Consider the following 20809-nt stretch of genomic DNA (forward strand, 5'->3'; position numbering starts at 1 on the left):
GGCGGATACAAGCAAAGAAAGCATCATCGCTCTCTGTTGTTTTTCTTTCAGAGCAATGCCCCCAAATACCCCTCAGAATAACATCTATCCAACGGTTAATTTTCTTGCTGTGCTGTTTGATATGAATGTGTTTGTGTGTAGGGGGCCGCTTATGTTATTCGCGTTGTTTTGGCCGTAGCAGAAGCAGCAATAGCTGCATGTTTCATCGTATGGCGAATTTATCTGTAAATTCAGTTGACACCTAGCCGTGATCGCGAAATAACGTTCTTTTTGTGCGGCGTTTCGCTAAAGAAAATCAAAGGATAACAGTAGAGAACAAAAGGACAAAATTCTTGTTGAACTGTGCAAAAGAATTTCGCAACGTCAATACCTTAAAGAAAAATGTAATTATTAATTTATGTGTCATGTTTCTCTTTTTAAAAATCCCGCGCATTTTATTAAGTGAATTATTTTTTACAAAAACAAAAAAGAATTTTTTTTGTTATGGGAATAGAAAACAAAATAGAATAGCATTGCCAAGGATCAAGCCACAAACAACAATGAAAGTGAAATTGAAATACTAATTAGAGTGAAATTTTTTAAATGGTTTATGATCAATGTGATACACTGAAAGAAACTTTTGGGATTACATGTAATCCCTTACAAACTATGATGAAAAATATTCAATATAAAACAAAAATTATATTTAAAACAAAAAATTAAGTATTGAGGATATAACATTTGAATTTTTGAGCATTTTTAAAGTTAAGACCCTCCCAATTTCGTATGATTTACTTTTATTTTTGAGTTATCTGAGCTTATTATAAAATTAAAAGTTAGGAAGTAGCCGATTATACTGCCATGTTTTAGGGTTACGAACGAAGAACGGAACTTGGCCAAGTTTTCTTACCTACTGAAAATATTATTGAAGTATTTCCTAAAATCAGATGTTCCTGCAATAAATCTGAATGACTAAAAATTCTCATTTGCATGCAGAAGTGTGAAAATGTGGCGATACATGCTGAGGTGCATGTGAACTATATATAAATCTGAACTGAAATCGGTTATATATAGAGGTTACTCGCGAGGTCTGTCATATTTCATTCATTTTGGTAAATAAATGAAGTTGGAATGACCCTATTTGAAAAAAACTTGGCGATACATATACGTGGATAGTTCGATGAATTCTCATCAACATAGCTTGAAAATTAAGTATATTAGCCTATACTTAAATTTCGTGTATGACCAATGTCGAAAGTTTTGCCAGATCGACTAATATTTTTGGTGTTTTTTAAGGACATGTTGCAGAGTTTTCCGATATTAAAGATATTGTGTAGATTTAATTGATATAAAAATTATCAATAGACGATTCATTTGGCCCAATTGAAATGAGATAAATTCAAGTGTTATGAAAATCAGAGTGATAGATATATGTCGAAATTAGATCAGGTTTTCTAAAGAATGCAGATGGACAAGCAGACTGACGAACTCCCATGGTGAGATCGACCCAGTATGAGTCTGAGTCGATCAGAATATGTGTAAGGTTATATCAATCGAATACATCTGGTAGGCCTGTAGTCGGGTTTCAAAACAAAAAATGTAAAACATTATTTATGTGATTGCTTTTTATTTTGAGTAAAAAATAATAAATAATTTTTAAATTCATCCTTAATATGGTGAAAATGTTTTATTTCAAATGTAAGTTAACATAATGTTTGTATCAATATTTTTTAATGTAACCTCACTTTGGTTAAAACCTTCGATTAAATAAAATATTTTCATACCAAAACAAAAGGTGACCCATTTTGATGTAAATATTTTCCGCAAATGTAGCTCACATAATCTTTGTTATTATAAGTAGCTATTCCAATTACAACCTTTGATAAATGATAATGGTAAAATAATAGTCAAGTGATATAAGTTTAGAGGGATCGATTTTTGCGAAAGAATTTAGAACAAACAACTACATCTTTAATACTCATTTATCCAACAGAAATAAGCTACCAGTGCTCTGATTGAGTGCAGTGGATATTCTACCCACTTAAAAATTAAAAAAAAAAAAATATTTACTGCCAACAATATTACCTTGAATATATTTCCGTTACCCGATATGGTATCACCACTTTCGTTTTGATAACACATGTAATTGGCTTGCCGCTTGTTGCTTGCTGCTGTGAATTGGAATGCGTTCCTTGAACTTGACGGCTTCCAATTTCATGATGAATAATTGCGAAATTCAATGGGGGTAAGAACCAATTGAAGAAAATACAAAGCAAACGCATTGGTTTGAAATAGCATTCGTATTCAAAATATTGCTGAAATTTGTAAACCTATTAATGTTCATTAATCTGTCCGTCCATTTGGACTTTGGTATACGATTGTCAGCATTTTTTTTTTTTTTAATTTTATTTATGGCGAAAAGTGTCAACATTTCTATATTGTGCTGTTATTTAAACAATTCGAACTCGTAGACGATGCTTATTTTCACACCAAAATGTAATTAAAACTTGGGGAGTAATCAGCATACAAACTGAGATACTAAATAAAATTGAAATGAAATCTGAGTGGGAGATTTCCCCCGGCCCCGGCCACAGATCACTTAAGGTGTCCTCTAATGAAGATTGTCGTTGAGTCGTAAAACTGTCTACGCTATGCGGTTGCATAAATCTGCAAAAATGCAAAAGGAAGCCACAAGAGCTGACTGTCATCAACCAACCACCACTAAAGCCAATCCTCCATCTTCCCTGCCATTTAAGCGAATAGCTTATGTTTATTTTCTTCTTGATTCAGATATTTTCGATTTTTAGATTATGATGCAAATTTTAACCACAAAAACTTCACAAAATAGTTTGGACATTGTGCTTGTTGAGTGATCATCTCGTATATCTCGTATACTCTAGTGATCAACGTTCAGGCATGGCCACGAGAAAACGCAGTTATAGTGAACTCTTGTGGTTCTTCGCCATGATGTTATCGGAATCTTGATATGTGTTTATTTTGCTAAATATAAAGTATAAATCTGACAGTTTGACTAAGTTTATTGCTCTATTATGATGATGTTAGAAAAATAATTAAGTACAAGAACACCATTTCCCATGGTGGTGGCAATAAAGATATGGGGAAAATTATTTTGTATGCTTCAATGGTTATTTGATTTATTTTCAAGACTTAGATCAACATCTAAACACTGAAAAAAAATTTGAGTGGTATTAAAGAAAATGTCGATAATGAAAACAAAACAGTACATTTATCTGATATAATATGCAGTTTTTGTACTTGACTAAAAGTTTATAAATTTTTAATTATATAAACTTTTTCATTGAGTTAGTCGATTTTTTTTAACAAGAAAGAAAATTCTGTTGGATCAAAGTTAATTTATCTTTAACAGGCATGAAACAACTAGCCAATTTTGAGCACAAAAAATTGTTTTTATATAGTACGAAAATTTCTTAGAAATATTGATAAAATTTATTATATTTCTTTAAAAAAATTGTTTTATTTACCACGTATTCATTAAAACAAAAGCATTTGAAAAGAGAGAAAGGAGATTTTGATTTGTTCCAAATAATGACTTTTAGAAAAATTATGATTCCCCAAAAAGATATTATTTGTTCTTGCGCACTGAGAAGAAAAAAAGACAATATCACCAAAACAAAATTGGTTGAAGTTGAAAACATAATCAATTGAAAACTTAGCTGATAAAATTAAGTTTTCAATGAAACTAAAAAAATTTAGTCAGTTAAATAGGATTAGAAGTTTTTAAATTTTTTTTTCAATTAAAAATTTAATTAAAACTTTATTGCGGAAATACCATTATTCGTTGGTTCATAAAATTTTGAAATATAAATATAAATCTACAAGCCAATTATTTCATCATAATTATAAATAAATAAATAATAATAAAATAAATAATTTAGGTCGCTAGCCTCCAGTTGCTAGTGCCCGTATAAAAAAGTTTATTATAATTTGTAAATATAATAAATTAAGAAATAAATAAATAGTCGCATCAATTAAAAAAAATAACTTAGTTTTTCCATTCAAATCAATTAAATTTTTAATTAAATAATTGATTGAAGGTGCCGAAGATCTCCATTAATTTTTTCATCTAGTATATTTATATCCTGCGCCACACTGTGGAACAGGGTATTATAAGTTAGTGCATATGTTTGCAACACCCAGAAGGAGACGAGATAGACACATGGTGTCTTTGGCAAAAATGATCAGGGTGGGCTCCTGAGTCGATATAGCCAAGTCCGTCTGTCCGTGAACACATTTTTCTAATCAAAGTCTAGGCCGCAGTTTTAGTCCAATCGACTTCAAATTTGGCACAAGTATGTGTTTTGGCTCAGAATAGAACCCTATTGATTTTGGAAGAAATCGGTTCAGATTTAGATATAGCTCCCATATATATATTTCGCCCGATATGGTCTTATATGCGCCCAGAAGCCAGAGTTTTACCCTAATTTGCTTAAAATTTTGCACAAGAAGAACAATTAGTACTATAGTCAAGTGTGCCAAATTTTATTGAAATCGGTTCAGATTTAGATATAGCTCCCATATATAGCTTTCGCCCGATATGGACTAATACGATCCCAGAAGCCAGAGTTTTACCCCAATTTGGTTGAAATTTTGCACTAAGAGTGCAATTAGTCAGATTTAGATATAGCTCCCATATATAGCTTTCGCCCGATTTACACTCATATGACCACAGAGGCCAATTTTTAACTCCGATTTAGTTGAAATTTTGCGCTGGGAGTACATTTAGCATTGTAGCTATGCGTCCCAAATTTGGTTGAAATCGGTTCAGATTTAGATATAGCTCCCATATATATGTTTTTCTGATTTCGACAAAAATGGTCAAAATACCAACATTTTCCTTGTGAAATCGCCTGTTTAGTCGAAAAGTTGTAAAAATGACTCTAAAATTCCTAAACTTCTAATATATATATATATATATATATATATATCGAGCGATAAATCATAAAAAAAATTTTGCCAAGTTTCCTTAAAATTGCTTCAGATTTAAATGTTTCCCATATTTTTTTACTAACATTGTGTTCCACCCTAGTGCATTAGCCGACTTAAATTTTGAGTCTATAGATTTGGTAGAAGTCTATTAAATTCTGTCCAGATCAAGTGATATTTAAATGTATGTATTTGGGACAAACCTTTATATATAGCCCCCAACACTTTTGACGGATGTGATATGGTATCGAAAATTTAGATCTACAAAGTCCGACTTTAAACTTTCCTTACTTGTTTTTTTTTTTTTCAAATTATTCTGTGGTTGGAGAAATTTTTATTTTAAAAAATTATCTGGATAAATTCTGTGTAACAGTAGAAAAGTTTTATATACATACATATATTTGATTTGTGGCTAAATCACAATTTATGACTAATAATGCTAAAATTAAACTTTGACCACTTTTACCAATTACTTTAAAATGTCATTGTCCATCAGAACACATAGATGGAAAGGGCGTAAATTATCATTCTTATTTCAATGGCTATAGCCAATGCCCCCATTAGTGGTCAGTGGTTAAACATAATTCTAGTATTTTTATTTGAATTTTTATTTGGCGATCATCTCAGCCAAACAAAAACCAAAAATTCACAATATAAGCCTTGTATTTACAAAACATCAATTCTTTTACGCCACATTGTTTGTGTGTTTCTGTGGTCTGCGACGAACGACACCTGTGGCTATGTGGCCGCATGACGATATTGTTCATCAGGGCGTATGGCAAAGAGCCAGCGGGCAAATGTGAAATGAAAACCCCTACCCATATCTCAGGGGGAGGGAAATAATGACCAAAGAATAAATCTTAATAGCCCCAGGGAATAAATGACCAGCTACCATTTGATTTGGTTAAGCAAATGACTGGTGTTTGCCGAAAATCCATTCGAAAGATTCTAAAAAGTGACCACTTGGCCAACTTAGATCTAAAGTAAAATTTCAAAATTATTCTAATTAAATGAAGATGTCAGATGGGAGGTCTAACAAATATTTGTCAAATCAACAAACCGGTCTAATTAAATTGGAGTATAGAACGAACCCTTTGTTAAATCATCATAAAACTTTGCTCTCTTACATTAAAATATTTCATGTGGTTTATCAAAAAAAAAAAAAAAACATAATTTTATGGACTTCCTGGAGTTTGTTACAAAACTAATGCGAAAAAATTCTAATAACGGAGATTTTTTTCCATCATTCTATGAGATCATCTTACGTGGAGTGTTAATTTCGTTAATGTTGGTAGCTGACTTTCAAATCAGTATGTAATGTTGCGTGTTGACCACAATAGCTTTCATTTTTTATTGTTATTTGAGTGTGTGTGTGTGAGTATTTTTTTTTTCAATTTAATTTTTAAGAAGGGCATTGTCATTGCCAAAATGTCGTAAAATATTAATGAGAGGTTTATTGGAACTAATATTTTTTCCAAATTTTATGGTTTTCAGACATTAAAAAACGATAAAAAGCTGTCACATAAACCATATTTTGATAATAGCCTCAATAGATAATTTGGAATTATTATGAGATGATAAAGACTAAAAGCAAATAATATTGGCTGGCACAAAAAAAAGCAAATTAATAGCAAATCACAATAGGATTTAATTTGGCAATTTAGAGCAAACGTTCTAAAATGGACATTAATTGTTTTATATCATACAGGAAGCTAAAGACATTAGAACAGATTAAATATTTATAGCAACAATAATTAATTATTATAAAACTAAATAATGGAATTAAAATTTAATTTTAAACTAAAACAAGCTTTGTGAGTTGGAGATCAATAGAATGAAATCTTTAGTTGAAATTAAATTTGATTTTTCTGTAAATGCCAGGAAATAAACATGTTCGCGGTAAACATGTTCCAATAGCTAATTATTATTATGCTTATTTTTCGGATATAAATATAGTTTTTCCTAGTGTAAAGTAATTTACTTTTTATTTATTTATTTTTTTTTAATTAAAGTAATTTTATTTGTGCAGTGAAAAACATATAAACACAATATTTTGAACAAATTTCTTTAAAATCTTTGCTCTAAACTCTTTTTTCATTAAATTTAGTTCACGAATCTTTGAAATCTCCGTCCCTCGTTAATTTTGTTCCGAGTGTACCATGTATTGGTACGAAGTCCTTAATAAATATGTGACTGAATCAAATCAAACGATCCTGATACGTATACAAGTTTTGAAATTTTGGTGAAGTACTTACAAAATGTATTATTGAGAATGATTTTGGTATTGCATCCGAGTCAAAGATGTTGCCTCTTTAAAAAATAAACATTTTGTAAAGAGCTAATAAATTATTTTAAGGCTCTATAAAATCAAGATTAGAATACTGACTTCATTTATCGAATTTTCATTATCTCTCTTTGCGATATTTATTAACTAGGCTATTTATGTCAGTTTAAACACCAAACTATAATTTATGCTTCAAACTAAAAAATATTTTCTAAATTAAAACAAAAAGAACTTTAAATCAAAAATCCTTAAAATAAGTTTTATAATTGACCCTTTCTTTATTTTTAACCCAAAGATTCAATATTGCAGTTAATTTAAAAATTATTTCTTAAAATGAAAAATAATTTTCTTTACTTTAAGGAAAATTCCATCAAAGTCATACGATTTTAACCCTCTAATGCCCAATTTTTTTTTGCCAGCTGATTAAATTTTAAATGTTAACGACACAAAAGCAAGAAAACTAAACAAGAAAATTTTATATGGTAAAATTCAGTATATGCCACAAAGCCTCTTGAACAGTTTAAACAAAGTTTTCTTTCTATTTTACCCATTTTTGTTGTCTAAAGGTTTATTTTACTAAAAGCTTCCTTATTAAATGAAGCCCGCCTAAAGGCGTGATTGGGCACAGGGGGGTGTTGAAAAGTCATTTTTTAGAGCAAAGATTATGAACTTCCTTTTGATTACAATTTCTTTATTTTAAGAAATGTATCCTTAATATTGTGTAAATTGTGTATTCTCAAAAGTAGGTTGCATAATTATTCATATTAGGTGAATATTTTTTTGAGTGTATGTCAATTAAAAACTAGGGTTGAGCTCTGTTTTAATGACATTTTTCTCTGTGTATATGTATATCAAAAATTCTCCTTTAATCCACTTGCTGCTTACTAAATTTACCATATGGAATGACCCAACCCATAAATTAGAACTAATTTGTTTAAATATTTTATGGTTTGTTTTAGTTTTATTTTGGCATAAAGCTGATTTCTTCAGAAAAATTCAGAAAATTCAAAATATGTGTCGATAGTTCTGCACTGTATGACTGTCTTAACATTTAACCAAAAACAATAAATTGATCTTTATTTAGCATAGAACATCCATAAATTACAATCAGTTTAACTAGGCTTTTTTGTTAGAAGAAGATTCATTCGATGAATCTGCAATGATGTTGTTGAGAAACATTTAAATTAGAGCGAAAGTCTATTTACGTTCTATAATTTATTGGTTGGCATAAAAATTTAAATATCATCCATATTGCAACAAAGTAAATATTAATATAAATTGAAGGAAAGAAAAACATTTAAAAGATCATAAAACCCCAATAAGGGGATGATGTGGTGAAAAGAAGTTTGTTGATTTTTTATCCAATCATAATTTTATACAAAGGAGCTATTTCGTGCTAAAATAACTGACGTCATCTTCTTTTAGGCAAAAGAAGAATGGATTGTTTACATAAAAATAAAATTAAACGAAATTTGCATAAATTTTAGAAAAGCAAATGATTTCTTTGTTATTTGTTTTTTTTTTTTGTTATTTGTATTAATCTTCCATAATCAGGAAAGTCCACTTCAGGTTTCTTTGCTTAGCATTTATGGGATTTAAAATGCGATCATTTATATGAGTCTACCTCTTCCTCTATAGCTTTGAGTTTATCATTATGATAGAGATCGCCCCATTATTGAATAGAGGGGGGACGACTATACAAAAATCTCTAAAAAGAAAGGCTAAAACAATGGCAATGCTAATGCTAATGCCACAGCCTAACTAGGTTCTTTGTTAAGAAAATGCTTTTCTTGTTATATTCTCCCCAAAAGTCAATTTGTTTATCTTCACATTGGGATGACTGAACAATATCAGCTTATTATCGTGGTATGTAGTACGTCTAAGGTTGTTTTTGTTTGCCAAATAATGCTGCCGATTTTGGCATTGATGTTTTTTTTTGAGGAAAGTGCTTGGTATCTGATTTAGCCTGGTTAACAGGTTTGAATCATATTTTGAAATAACAATAAAAAAATGCTAAAAAAAACTAAATAAATTCATTTAAGAAAGCAATAGACATCAGAATGAACACCATTTATTGACAAAGTCATAAAAACCAAAATATTTTTCTATTCTCTTTGCAAATTTCCTTATTAATTATTCATAAATCGATCAGCTCTCATGATTTCGTTCACAACTTTTGATTATAATCACCAGTCGTATATAATTTATGGTCTCTTATGTGGTATGATTGGATTTTGTCTTTCGTGTTTTTTTTAGGTGCTAAAGCGAATTGTTGTCATTTTGTGAGGTTATTGTCATGCAATGACTACTACACTAGGCAACAGATAATGAAATTTCAGTTTGATTAAAAAAAAAAAACAAACAAGTATATACAGCAATAAGTTCGGCCGGGCCGAATCTTAAATACCCACCACCATGAACCAAATATTAGGGTTTCCTTTGAAATTTCAGGAGGACTTGAGGATACTTCCCGAAGATAAATTTAAAGATTTCACCTATGAGAACTATATCAGATTTTGGATTTATAAGAACCAGTTTCGTTTGAGTTTTAGAGGAATCATTAACATATCTTGTAAGTGTGCAAGAAAATTATTAAATCTTAAATCTTAAATCTGTAGATTTTCACCCGCGAAGTAAAATCTGGAAATTTTTCATTGAGTTTCAAGCAATTTTCATGATCAGTGCACTTCTATACCCTCAAGAAGTGAAGTCGGTCTATATGGAGGCATTACCAAATGGACCGATAAAAACTTAATCCGATACACGTTTTTGTGAGCCTAAAATACCAGAATATTTACAATTTCAGGCAAATCGGATAAAAACTACGGTTTCTAGAAACCAAAGGAGTTAAATCGGGAGATCGTTCTTATGGGGGCTATACTAAAATATGGACCGATACTCACCGTTTTCGGCACACCTCTTTTTGGCCCGAAAATACCTCTAGATTTCCAATTTCAGGCAAATTGGATAAAAACTTCGGATTCTAGAAGCCCAAGAAGTAAAATCGGGATATCGGTCTATATAGGGGCTATACTAAAATATGAACCTATACTCACCATTTGTGGCACACCTCTTTATGGTCCTAAAATACCTCTAGATTTTCAATTTCAGGCAAATTGGATAAAAACTATGGTTTCTATAAGCCCAAGACCCCAAATCGGGAGGTCGGTTTATATGGGGACCATACCAAAACATGGACCGATGCTCACCATTTTTGGCACACCTCTTTACGGTTCTAAAGTACCTCTCGATTTCCAATTTCAGGTAAATTGAATAAAAACTGTGGTTTCTATAAGCCCAAGAACTAAAATCGGGAGATCGGTCTATATGGGGGCTATACCAAAATATGAACCGATACTCACAATTTTTGGCACACGTATTTGTGGTTCTACAATACCTCTACATTTCCAATTTCAGGTAAATTGAATAAAAACTGCGGTTTCTATAAGCCCAAGAAGTAAAATCGGGAGATCGGTATATATGGGGGCTATACCAAAACATGGACCGAAACTCACCATTTTTGGCACACCTCTTTATGGTCATAAAATACCTCTAGATTTCAAATTTCAGGCAAATTGGAGAAAAACTACGATTTCTATAAGCCCAAGAGCCCAAATCGGGAGGTCGGTTTATATGGGGACTACATCAAAACCTGGACCGATATAGCCCATCTTCGAACTTGACCTGCCTGCGAGTTTGTGCAAAATTTCAGCACGATTGCTTCATTATTGAAGACTGTAGCGTGATTACAACAGACAGACAGACATGCTTATATCGTCTTAGAATTTCTCCCTGATCAAGAATATATATACTTTATATAGTCGTAAATCGATATTTCCCCGTCACCATTCTATGGTGGTGGGTATAACAATAGGAATACAACCAAAGCAAACATACTTTCAGGAGTTCTTTTAAAGAAACTAATTTAGCATCCAGACATACAAGTTTATTTCTAAAATTTCGTTCCTCTCTTACAGTCCCAGCAAAAAAAGCGTCGCCAAAAAAGTAATGAAAATGTTCTTTTTGGATCCGGGGAAGTGGTGCAAAATTGACTCAGAAGCGATGAATTTAACATGGGCTTGTCATAGGACGGAAGTCCTCCATTTCAACTGCCGTTGCACTGAATTTGCATCACTTCTTTAAGTGTGGTCCGAATTCAATATTTTGGATGTAAATTAAAAAATTCTGTGATATTTTGTCAAATAAATAATTTTTATAATTTGTTATAATTTTTAATGGATTCTAGCGCTAGTCGGAAACATTTCACCTCAAATATTTTCAAAAATTCACAATTTTTTTCAGATTGAATTTAGCATTTTTTCGACGAAATTTAAATGATTTGTACCATTTTATGAATTCTTACTCTGTTTTTAACCTATTTGAAACAAAAAAAGTTAAAATTACCCATTAAAAGTATGAAAAAACCAAGTTGTAAAAAATGTAATTAAAAGAACTTCATATGTAGTTAAAATAAAGAAAGAAGAACTTCAAAATTTTTTTGCTGGGGTGTAGTGTTTACAAAATTCTTTCGCTGATGAATTCTATAACAAAACAAATCATAAAATTATAATACAATCAACTTTTGAACATTAGCCAATTTTTTATTAAATGTCTGTATAACATTACCGATATATACCCTGAAAGAAGATATTCTTTTGTGAGGGACCAAGGACGTTTTTTTTGACGCTAGAAAAATTTATAAAAAACAAAAAAAGTTGAAGACAATCGTTACAACACTTGAGAGCCTCCGTGGTGCAATGGTTAGCATGCCCGCCTTGCATACACAAGGTCGTGGGTTCGATTCCTGCTACGACCGAACACCAAAAAGTTTTTCAGCGGTGGATTATCCCACCTCAGTAATGCTGGTGACATTTCTGAGGGTTTCAAAGCTTCTCTAAGTGTTTTCGCTGCAATGTGGAACGCCGTTCGGACTCGGCTATAAAAGGGAGGTTCCTTGTCATTGAGCTTAGCATGGAATTGGGCAGCACTCAGTGATAAGAGAGAAGTTCACCACTGTGGTATCACAATGGACTGAATGTCTAAGTGAGCCTGATACATCGGGCTGCCACATAACCTAACCTAACCTACAACACTTATCATGAATTCGAGTTTATCTGCTCTTAAAAAAAGAAAAAAGATAATAAAGGGAAATTACATATTTAACAATTTTAATATGACATGACAATTAAGGAATTGGTATTGTTAAGTTATTGAAAAGAATATGCCAGATACCAATTTCTAGAGGCCTGACTATACACATGTTCCATCGCTGGTTAAATTGAATTTCTATGAGATGATTCAATTTGGGTCTTATATATTAATTTCTTATGGAAATTGCATATGAGAATTATTCCGCTCAAATTAAACTATTTTTCACCAACACTGTGCATCATCTTCTCATATAATCACAATCCTTTAATTTTATTTTTCGATTTCGGTTTGTTGCTGCTCTATTTCAACAACAAATCAAAGTCTATTTTATAGACCTTGCTGAATTCACCTGATTGGTGAACCATCACTTAATATCTTGTTTCTTGAAAATAATTCCGTTTGTCCATAATTTCGTTCGTATTTCATTGAGTGTAGGCACTTCTTTCAAATCATGTCTTTCATCGCGCAGAAAATTAATTAAATTAATATAAACAGTCATTTGAATTTTCATTCCAGTAGAATTATTTAGATCGTTTACTTTGTACTAAAACAAAGCCGTAAACATATAAAAACGGTAAGAGTGAAGAAAAAACAAATAATGTTGCATTGCGTATCTTATCAAGATGCTGTTCTGCGTGAATAAATGGGACTAAATAAAAACTTATCAGTTCTTGTAGATGTTGTCAAGAAGAAAACAATTCCTTTTTCTGTATATATGTATGCATGTATTAAAGACAGAATGAAATTGTCATTTATTAATTAAATTTTCCATCAAATTCGTAAAACAAGGAGATAACATTGCATTTTTGCCGCGAATATTTCATGAAATGGTAAAGGAAAATCGGCCATACCACAGAATGAATCAATGAAAACAGAAATTCCATTTTTTTTATATTCTCACTGGTATATAACCTTACTCTTACAACCAAGATTAAATGTTGTGGCACCACTCACATGAATTTACTGACAAATAAATTAGAGTAAGGTTTAAAAAATATTTGGTAAGTGCCAGTATCTAAAATGATCAAAGCACCCCATTAACTTCTACTGTTTGGCTATTCTTTCTCAAAGTTAGATTTTCCGCTCATAGGCTCTTATTGATTATTTTACCCATGGATTTCTATCAGTGTACACTCTATGAAGATGTCTAATATGTAGTAGCCTATCTTTTAAAAGCATTTTTATGTTTCAATTCACGCATTCAATTCTATGATTTCTAGAGTAACATACACATATATCTTAGTAATTGATCTTCATATTTCTTATCATTGAACAGATAAAACATAGACCTGCCTAGAGGATTGACTCTGAATATGGCCAACATAAATATGCTGGATTTGAGGCAACTGACATTGTTGACATGTCTGTTTGCCTTTGTAGCCGTTTCACAAAGTTTCGATGAAACATTGAGAAGAGATTTTCCAGGACCCTATTGCCAACAGATCAACAGATGTTGTGATCACAGACAAGATAGCTGTTCAGTACCAATATCAGGTTAGTTATACTTTGTGAACATAATTTTATAGGTTCTGTGAAATTAACACATCCCTCTTCTTTCCAGATACTCTTTGTTATTGTGATGCCTTCTGTGATCGTGATCGTTCTGCTGATTGCTGTCCCGATTACCGCTCATTCTGCAGGAATGAACCTGATCCAATTATTAGCTGCGTACACAAAGGACAACATTTCTCCAAATTTAACTCCACAATTATGGACAATTGCAATGAATGCCGTTGCTTAGATGGTGGACATGTGGAATGTGATACTGATTTGTGTTTGACCGATGACGATTTAATTCACAATGTGAATTCAATCCATTCATTGGGTTGGTCTGCTCGCAAATATAATGAATGGTGGAGCCACAAATACTCAGAAGGTTTGGTTAAACGTTTGGGCACCAAGGAACCCACCTATCGTGTCAAGGCTATGATTGGTCTCCACAACAAAGCCGATCATTTGCCAAGAAACTTTAATGCTGTCGACAAGTGGTCGGAATATATTTCGGATGTCCCAGATCAAGGTATGAATAACAAATTTAGTATTTTCATGGCAAAAAAGTATCAACAAATAGTTAAAAAAAATTCAATCAAAATGTTTTTATTAAGCAAAACCAAAAAATTTGTAAAGACCGAATTCTGAGTTGTAACTTTTCATCATTCGCTTCTTCTTGGCCTTGTCACTAATTTACATGAAATTTTGTAGTTTGGAGTTCTTCTGGACCTATATCGAGATATTAATCTTTAGAGATCTAGAAGCCTTTTTAACTGTCACTTTTAACAAATAACGTAGTCCCAGAAAAAAAAAACATTTTAAGTCCATTTTTTTCGATCTACTACAAGATTGGAGCTAAGAGTAGATCGAAATGTCTTCTACAAACGTACACTAATTCCCACATTGAAATGTGGATGTCTTCAACTCATATGTTGATGGTCCATTGCTCCATTTTTGGAGATGAAGCTATATCCCAGAAGCCAAAAGCTTATGGATCTATGTACATAATTTGATAGTCTTTGATTTGAAATACTAAACAGTTAATCTAAAATTGTCTTGTTTCAGGTTGGTGCGGTTCATCATGGGTTATTTCTACTACTTCGGTGGCCTCTGACCGTTATGCCATTCAAAGTCAAGGCAAGGAAGTCATACAACTCTCACCCCAAAATATTTTGTCTTGCACCAGGAAACAACAAGGATGTGATGGTGGTCATTTGGATGCCGCCTGGCGTTATCTCCACAAACAAGGGTATGTTGTGGAATCTCTTTAACTCTTGCAAATGCGGATATTAATTTTCAAATTCCTTTAGTGTTCTCGATGAGGCATGTTATCCTTATGTTGGTTATCGTGAAACGTGCAAAGTTCATCACAGAAAACGATCACTCTCATCGAATGGATGTCGTCCAGCACCTGGAGTTGATCGCGATGATTTGTATACTACTGGTCCAGCCTATTCCATCAGAAATGAGACTGATATAATGGCCGAGATCTATAATTCGGGACCTGTTCAAGCTACCATGCGTATATACAGAGACTTCTTCTCATATTCGGGAGGTGTGTATCGTCACAGTGCTGCCAACCGCGGAAGTCCCACTGGATTCCACTCAGTCAAATTAGTAGGCTGGGGTGAAGAACATGATGGCACCAAATATTGGGTAAGTTCGAGAGATAGACAGAGAGAAACAAAATCTTAAAATCTTTTTCTCTTCACAGATTGCAGCCAATTCCTGGGGTCCTTGGTGGGGTGAGCATGGCTATTTCCGCATTTTACGTGGCAGTAACGAGTGTGAAATTGAAGATTACGTTTTGGCTGCTTGGCCCAATGTGTACAATTATTACAAAGCAAATCCTTTCAGAACTTAATTCTAGTACTAGCTTAGTACCAACGACAAAGAGACCTCAGCCAAATTAAGCAACGCTAATTAAATCTCGTTACTTTTTCCATAACTTTAGTGCCGTTCTCTTTTGAAAACAAACAAAACGAATCTTATACTATATTTTAGACCTAAGCCTAGATTTAATCCAAATATTATTCTATAAAGCACATCTGTGACACATTCGGTCGGCATTTTCCATTGGGATGTCGTCCACACGGAATGCGAATGTAACAAAACAAAAAAGAACAGTGAAGTATTTATAGCTTTGATCGTGTGTAATATTAAGTTTCTATATTGGATAAGATTTTTTATTTTAATTTATAACATTTATTTTTATTTTTTATATTTTGTTTTTTTGTAATTCTCATTTTCGAAACATAAAACTGCCCCCCTCCCAACCCTTTTGTAACATTCAGTGAAAGAGTGAGAACAAATTGGCGAATATACGAAATTCGAAGTTTTCCTCAGTGCAGCAGGGCTTCATTCAAAAAGATAACCATTTAGGGGTTGTGAGCTTATAACATCCCTGCCTTATTTTCAGTTAACTGCCAATAATTCCGTTCTTTTTGTTTTTAATTAAAAAAATGTTTTTCCATTTGTTTATAGCTATCCAAAAAAAATTTTTTTTAAGAAAGCATGTCAAATATTAAAAGATTATAGAAATTAATAAAACCATCTAATATATTGTATACATATTTACCTATAACTTATGTACAAAATCAAATAAAAAATTCCTGAAAATAATAAAAATTACAAAAAAAAACACACACAATTTTAATTTAAATATAGGTATTGCTATTCATTGCAGTATTTAAAGAAAATTAGCAGCAATAGTTTATCCTCGTAAATAGAGACAGAACGGAGGTGAACGGAGTGGACGCCCGAAAGAGGTGGTTACCGACGAAAACATCAAAAAAATCCACAAAATGATTTTGAATGACCGTAAAATGAAGTTGATCGAAATAGCAGAGGCCTTAAAGATATCAAAGGAACGTGTTGGTCATATCATTCATCAATATTTGGATATGCGGGAGCTCTGTGCAAAATGGGTGCCGCGCGAGCTCACATTTGACCAAAAACAAAAACGTTTTGATGATTCTGAACGGTGTTTGCAGCTGTTAACTCGTAATACACCCGAGTTTTTCCGTCGATATGGGACAATGGATGAAACATGGCTCCATCACTACACTCCTGAGTCCAATCGACAGTCGGCTGAGTGGACAGCGACCGGTGAACCGTCTCCGAAGCGTGGAAAGACCCAAAAGTCCGCTGGCAAAGTAATGGCCTCTGTGTTTTGGGATGCGCATGGAATAATTTTTATCGATTATCTTGAGAAGGGAAAACCCATTAACAGTGACTATTATATGGCGTTATTGGAGCGTTTGAAGGTCGAAATAGCGGCAAAACGGCCCCATATGAAGAAGAAAAAAGTGTTGTTCCACCAAGATAACGCACCGTGCCACAAGTCATTGAGAACGATGGCAAAAATTCATGAATTGGGCTTCGAATTGCTTCTCCACACACCGTATTCTCCAGATCTGGCCCCAGCGACTTTTTCTTGTTTTCAGACCTCAGGATGCTCGCAGGAAAGAAAAAATTCGGCTTCAATGAAGAGATGATCGCCGAAACTGGGGCCTATTTTGAGGCAAAACCGAAGGATTACTACCAAAATGGTATCAAAAAATTGGAAGGTCGTTATAATCGTTGTATCGCTTTTGAAGGGAACTATGTTGAATAATAAAAAGGAATTTTGACAAAAAAATGTGTTTTTCTTTGTTAGACCGGGGGCTTGTCAGCCAACCTGTTAAGTCAGTTAAAAAAAGTGATGAACATTTTTTTATTTTCAATAAAAAATTTATTTATTTATTTATTTATTGTTTTTTTTTTTTTTAATTCATTTTATTTCATATTTTAAAGTTACATTATGTACAGTTTGAGGTCTCAGCGCCTTAAGGCTTTAAAGAGACCAAACCATGGCAACTTTAACTAATATTCAACGATTTAATAAAAAAAATTCTATATAATTTACATAATATTTGAATTACAAAAGCCAGAATTTTTTTTTGTGTAGTATCCACCTTAAGAGAATAAAAAATGTTGGAGTATACAGTTCAGGGAAATGCTAAAAGGTGAGTCGCTTTAAACAAGGATTGATAGAAAAAATTTACTTATTATTTTCTGTTGTTTTTGATTTCAGCTTAAAACCATGGATTGACTAAACTACAAGTGTAGTTTAAATAACAGAGGAAAAGAATGTTTGTCAAATTTATTTGGGCAAAGCCCTATAGACTGCAAGATGGTTGGATGGACGCACGTTTCGGAATTTTCTGTGATTTTCTTCGACCTTTTTATGTTATAATAATAAATTAATAATTTTTCAAGCTCGAGGTCTTTTTTGAATACCATATTTATTTTTCCCAATTTACTCTCGTATATATTTCAATATTTTATTCCAACTATCTAAATTTGGATTTAAGAGATAGTACACATTATGCAATGTTCTATTATATTATTTCTAGAAAAATCTACCTAACAATTTTGCATTAATACACTTCACGACATAGACCAATATCGCCCAGTATACCGACCTTGTGATCTTACTTATTGAGCATCAACATTTGGATATTTTGTACTATTAATTTCAAAGCATTAAAATGAATGTAGACTACGGCAACAAAGGGTTAATGTGCGCTTGAAAACATGCAATATCCCTTAACAAGCAGTTAATAGATTCTAAAAATAATTTTTGGTGCATATGTTTAGGCGGTATTGAAAAATATATTAGTTTCAGTTTTCTAATAATATAAAGCAGATAAACAAACGAAAATGATGATTGTAAGAGAATTTAACAATGTATTGGAAAATAATTTATCAAAAAATGACAAGTACTCAAATAGAAGTACGACATTGGCCTAAATATGTGTTGATTTAAAAAATATGTAGAAACATATTTAAGCGGGTGTAAGTTTTGTTTAATTTAAACCCGGTTCAAGATGGACTCTAATATTAATTTTTAGTGGGCAAACACTCACCAATCTGAATGTCTACCCGAGAAACCGTTATTGATTTGGCTTTGTCTGGTCTGGCTTATGGCTCATATGGCTGACTCATAGGGCGATATTAAAATTCGTATTTTACCAAATGAAACGAAATTTGTTTTTGAGGTTGACGAAATTGGGGGGCCAAAATTAAATGTTGACTTAACAATTTCTGGCAAAGTTAAATACGACAAAACATTTGCTATGATAATAATATGCATATTATATAAAATTAGAATTTATCTTATTGTCAAAATGTTGCTTATTTGAAGTCTTAACACATTTGGTTATTAATACTAAGTAAACAATAAAAAACCATACACAGATAAAATGCTCTTTAGAAAAGCTACTTTGTATAAGAAAGTGAGATCTGTTATTATGGAAGAAACAAATGCTGGGAGCGAAAGGAAGAAGTAATGCTGGAAATTAACCCTTTCACTACCGAATTAAACCTAATGTTAAAAACTTTCATTTTTCCTTTGTTTTGTACTTGTACTAACAGGATGTAGAAAACACATTGCAATTAGGAAGGCCTATCTCAATTATTTATAAAGCTATATGTGTTTGTTCTGAAAACTTAATTCTTGAATTGTGACCAAATGGTCATACGAAACTAAACGCTATTTGGCCTGTAATATCTGTTGAAGTATTGGGAAAAAAAATCAGAAAGAATCTGAAATAGCATAGGCTATAGCTTTTATATGAATATCCATTTACTAGAGACGTACAGTAGAAAAATTGTCTCAAAAATATGTATTTTTCCTTTATTGTAAAGAAATTTTATGAAAATACATTTTAGTGCTCAGCAATATGAACAAGTATATACGGCCGTAAGTTCGGCCAGGCCGAATCTTATGTACCCTCCACCATGGATTGCGTAGAAACTTCTACGAAAGACTGTCATCCACAAATTTCAACTCACATGGTTGTTAAATATCATATGCTACCACCACGTACCAAATTTCAACCAGATCGGATGAATTTTGCTTCTCCAAAAAGCACCGGAGGTCAAATCTGGGGATCGGTTTATATGGGAGTTATATATTATTATAGGAACCAATTCCTGCATGGTTGTTGGATACCCTATACTAACATCACGTACCAAATTTCAAACGAATGGGAAGAATTTTGCTCTTCCAGGTGCTCCGGAGGTCAAATCTGGGGATCGGTTTATATGGGGCTTATATATAATTATGGACCGATATCGACCAATTTTTGCATGGGTATTTGAGGCCATATATTAACATCACGTACCAAATTTCAACTGAATCAGATGAATTTTGGTCTTCTAAGAGGCTCCAGAGGTCAAATCTGGTGATCGGTTTATATGGGGGCTATATATAATTATGAACCGATATGGACCAATTTTTGCATGGTTGTTAGAGACCATATACTAACACCATGTACCAAATTTCAACCGGATCGGATGAAATTTGCTTCTCGTAGAGGCTCTGCAAGCCAAATCGGGGGATCGGTTTATATGGGGGCTATATATAATTATGGACCGATGTGGACTAATTTTTGTATGGTTGTAAGAGACCATATACTAACACCATGTACCAAATTTCAGCCGGATCGGATGAAATTTGCTTCTCTTAGAGGCCTCGCAAGCCAAATTTGGGGGTCCGTTTATATGGGGGCTATACGTAAAAGTGGACCGATATGGCCCATTTGCAATACCATCCGACTTACATCAATAACAACTACTTGTGCCAAGTTTCAAGTCGATAGCTTGTTTCGTTCGGAAGTTAGCGTGATTTCAACAGACGGACGGACGGATGGACGGACAGATGGACGGACGGACGGACATGCTCAGATCGACTCAGAATTTCACCACGACCCAGAATATATATACTTTATGGGGTCTTAGAGCAATATTTCGATGTGTTACAAACGGAATGACAAAGTTAGTATAACCCCCATCCCATGGTGGAAGGTATAAAAATATTTATAGCTTATTTAGATAAGAGCCTCTACTTTAAAATATCATCGTGAAATAAATCGAAACTAAGTGGGGACTCCC

At 32.7% G+C, this 20809-nt stretch overlaps 1 protein-coding gene across 1 annotated transcript; it reads left to right on the forward strand.

Annotated features, from left to right (window-relative positions):
• The first annotated feature begins 224 nt into the window (after positions 1 to 224).
• Swim (Secreted Wg-interacting molecule) lies at positions 225 to 16428 on the forward strand. The gene is made up of 6 exons (XM_075309424.1): positions 225 to 383; positions 13656 to 13873; positions 13941 to 14399; positions 14936 to 15119; positions 15181 to 15526; positions 15585 to 16428. Exons 2-6 carry the CDS (start codon positions 13693 to 13695, stop codon positions 15732 to 15734), a joined length of 1320 nt encoding a protein of 439 aa, XP_075165539.1. The 5' UTR covers positions 225 to 383; positions 13656 to 13692; the 3' UTR covers positions 15735 to 16428.
• The last annotated feature ends 4381 nt before the right edge of the window (positions 16429 to 20809 follow it).

This window comes from Haematobia irritans, chromosome 5 (genome assembly GCF_050003625.1).
Source record: "Haematobia irritans isolate KBUSLIRL chromosome 5, ASM5000362v1, whole genome shotgun sequence".
In the NCBI taxonomy this organism is placed as follows: domain Eukaryota; kingdom Metazoa; phylum Arthropoda; class Insecta; order Diptera; family Muscidae; genus Haematobia; species Haematobia irritans.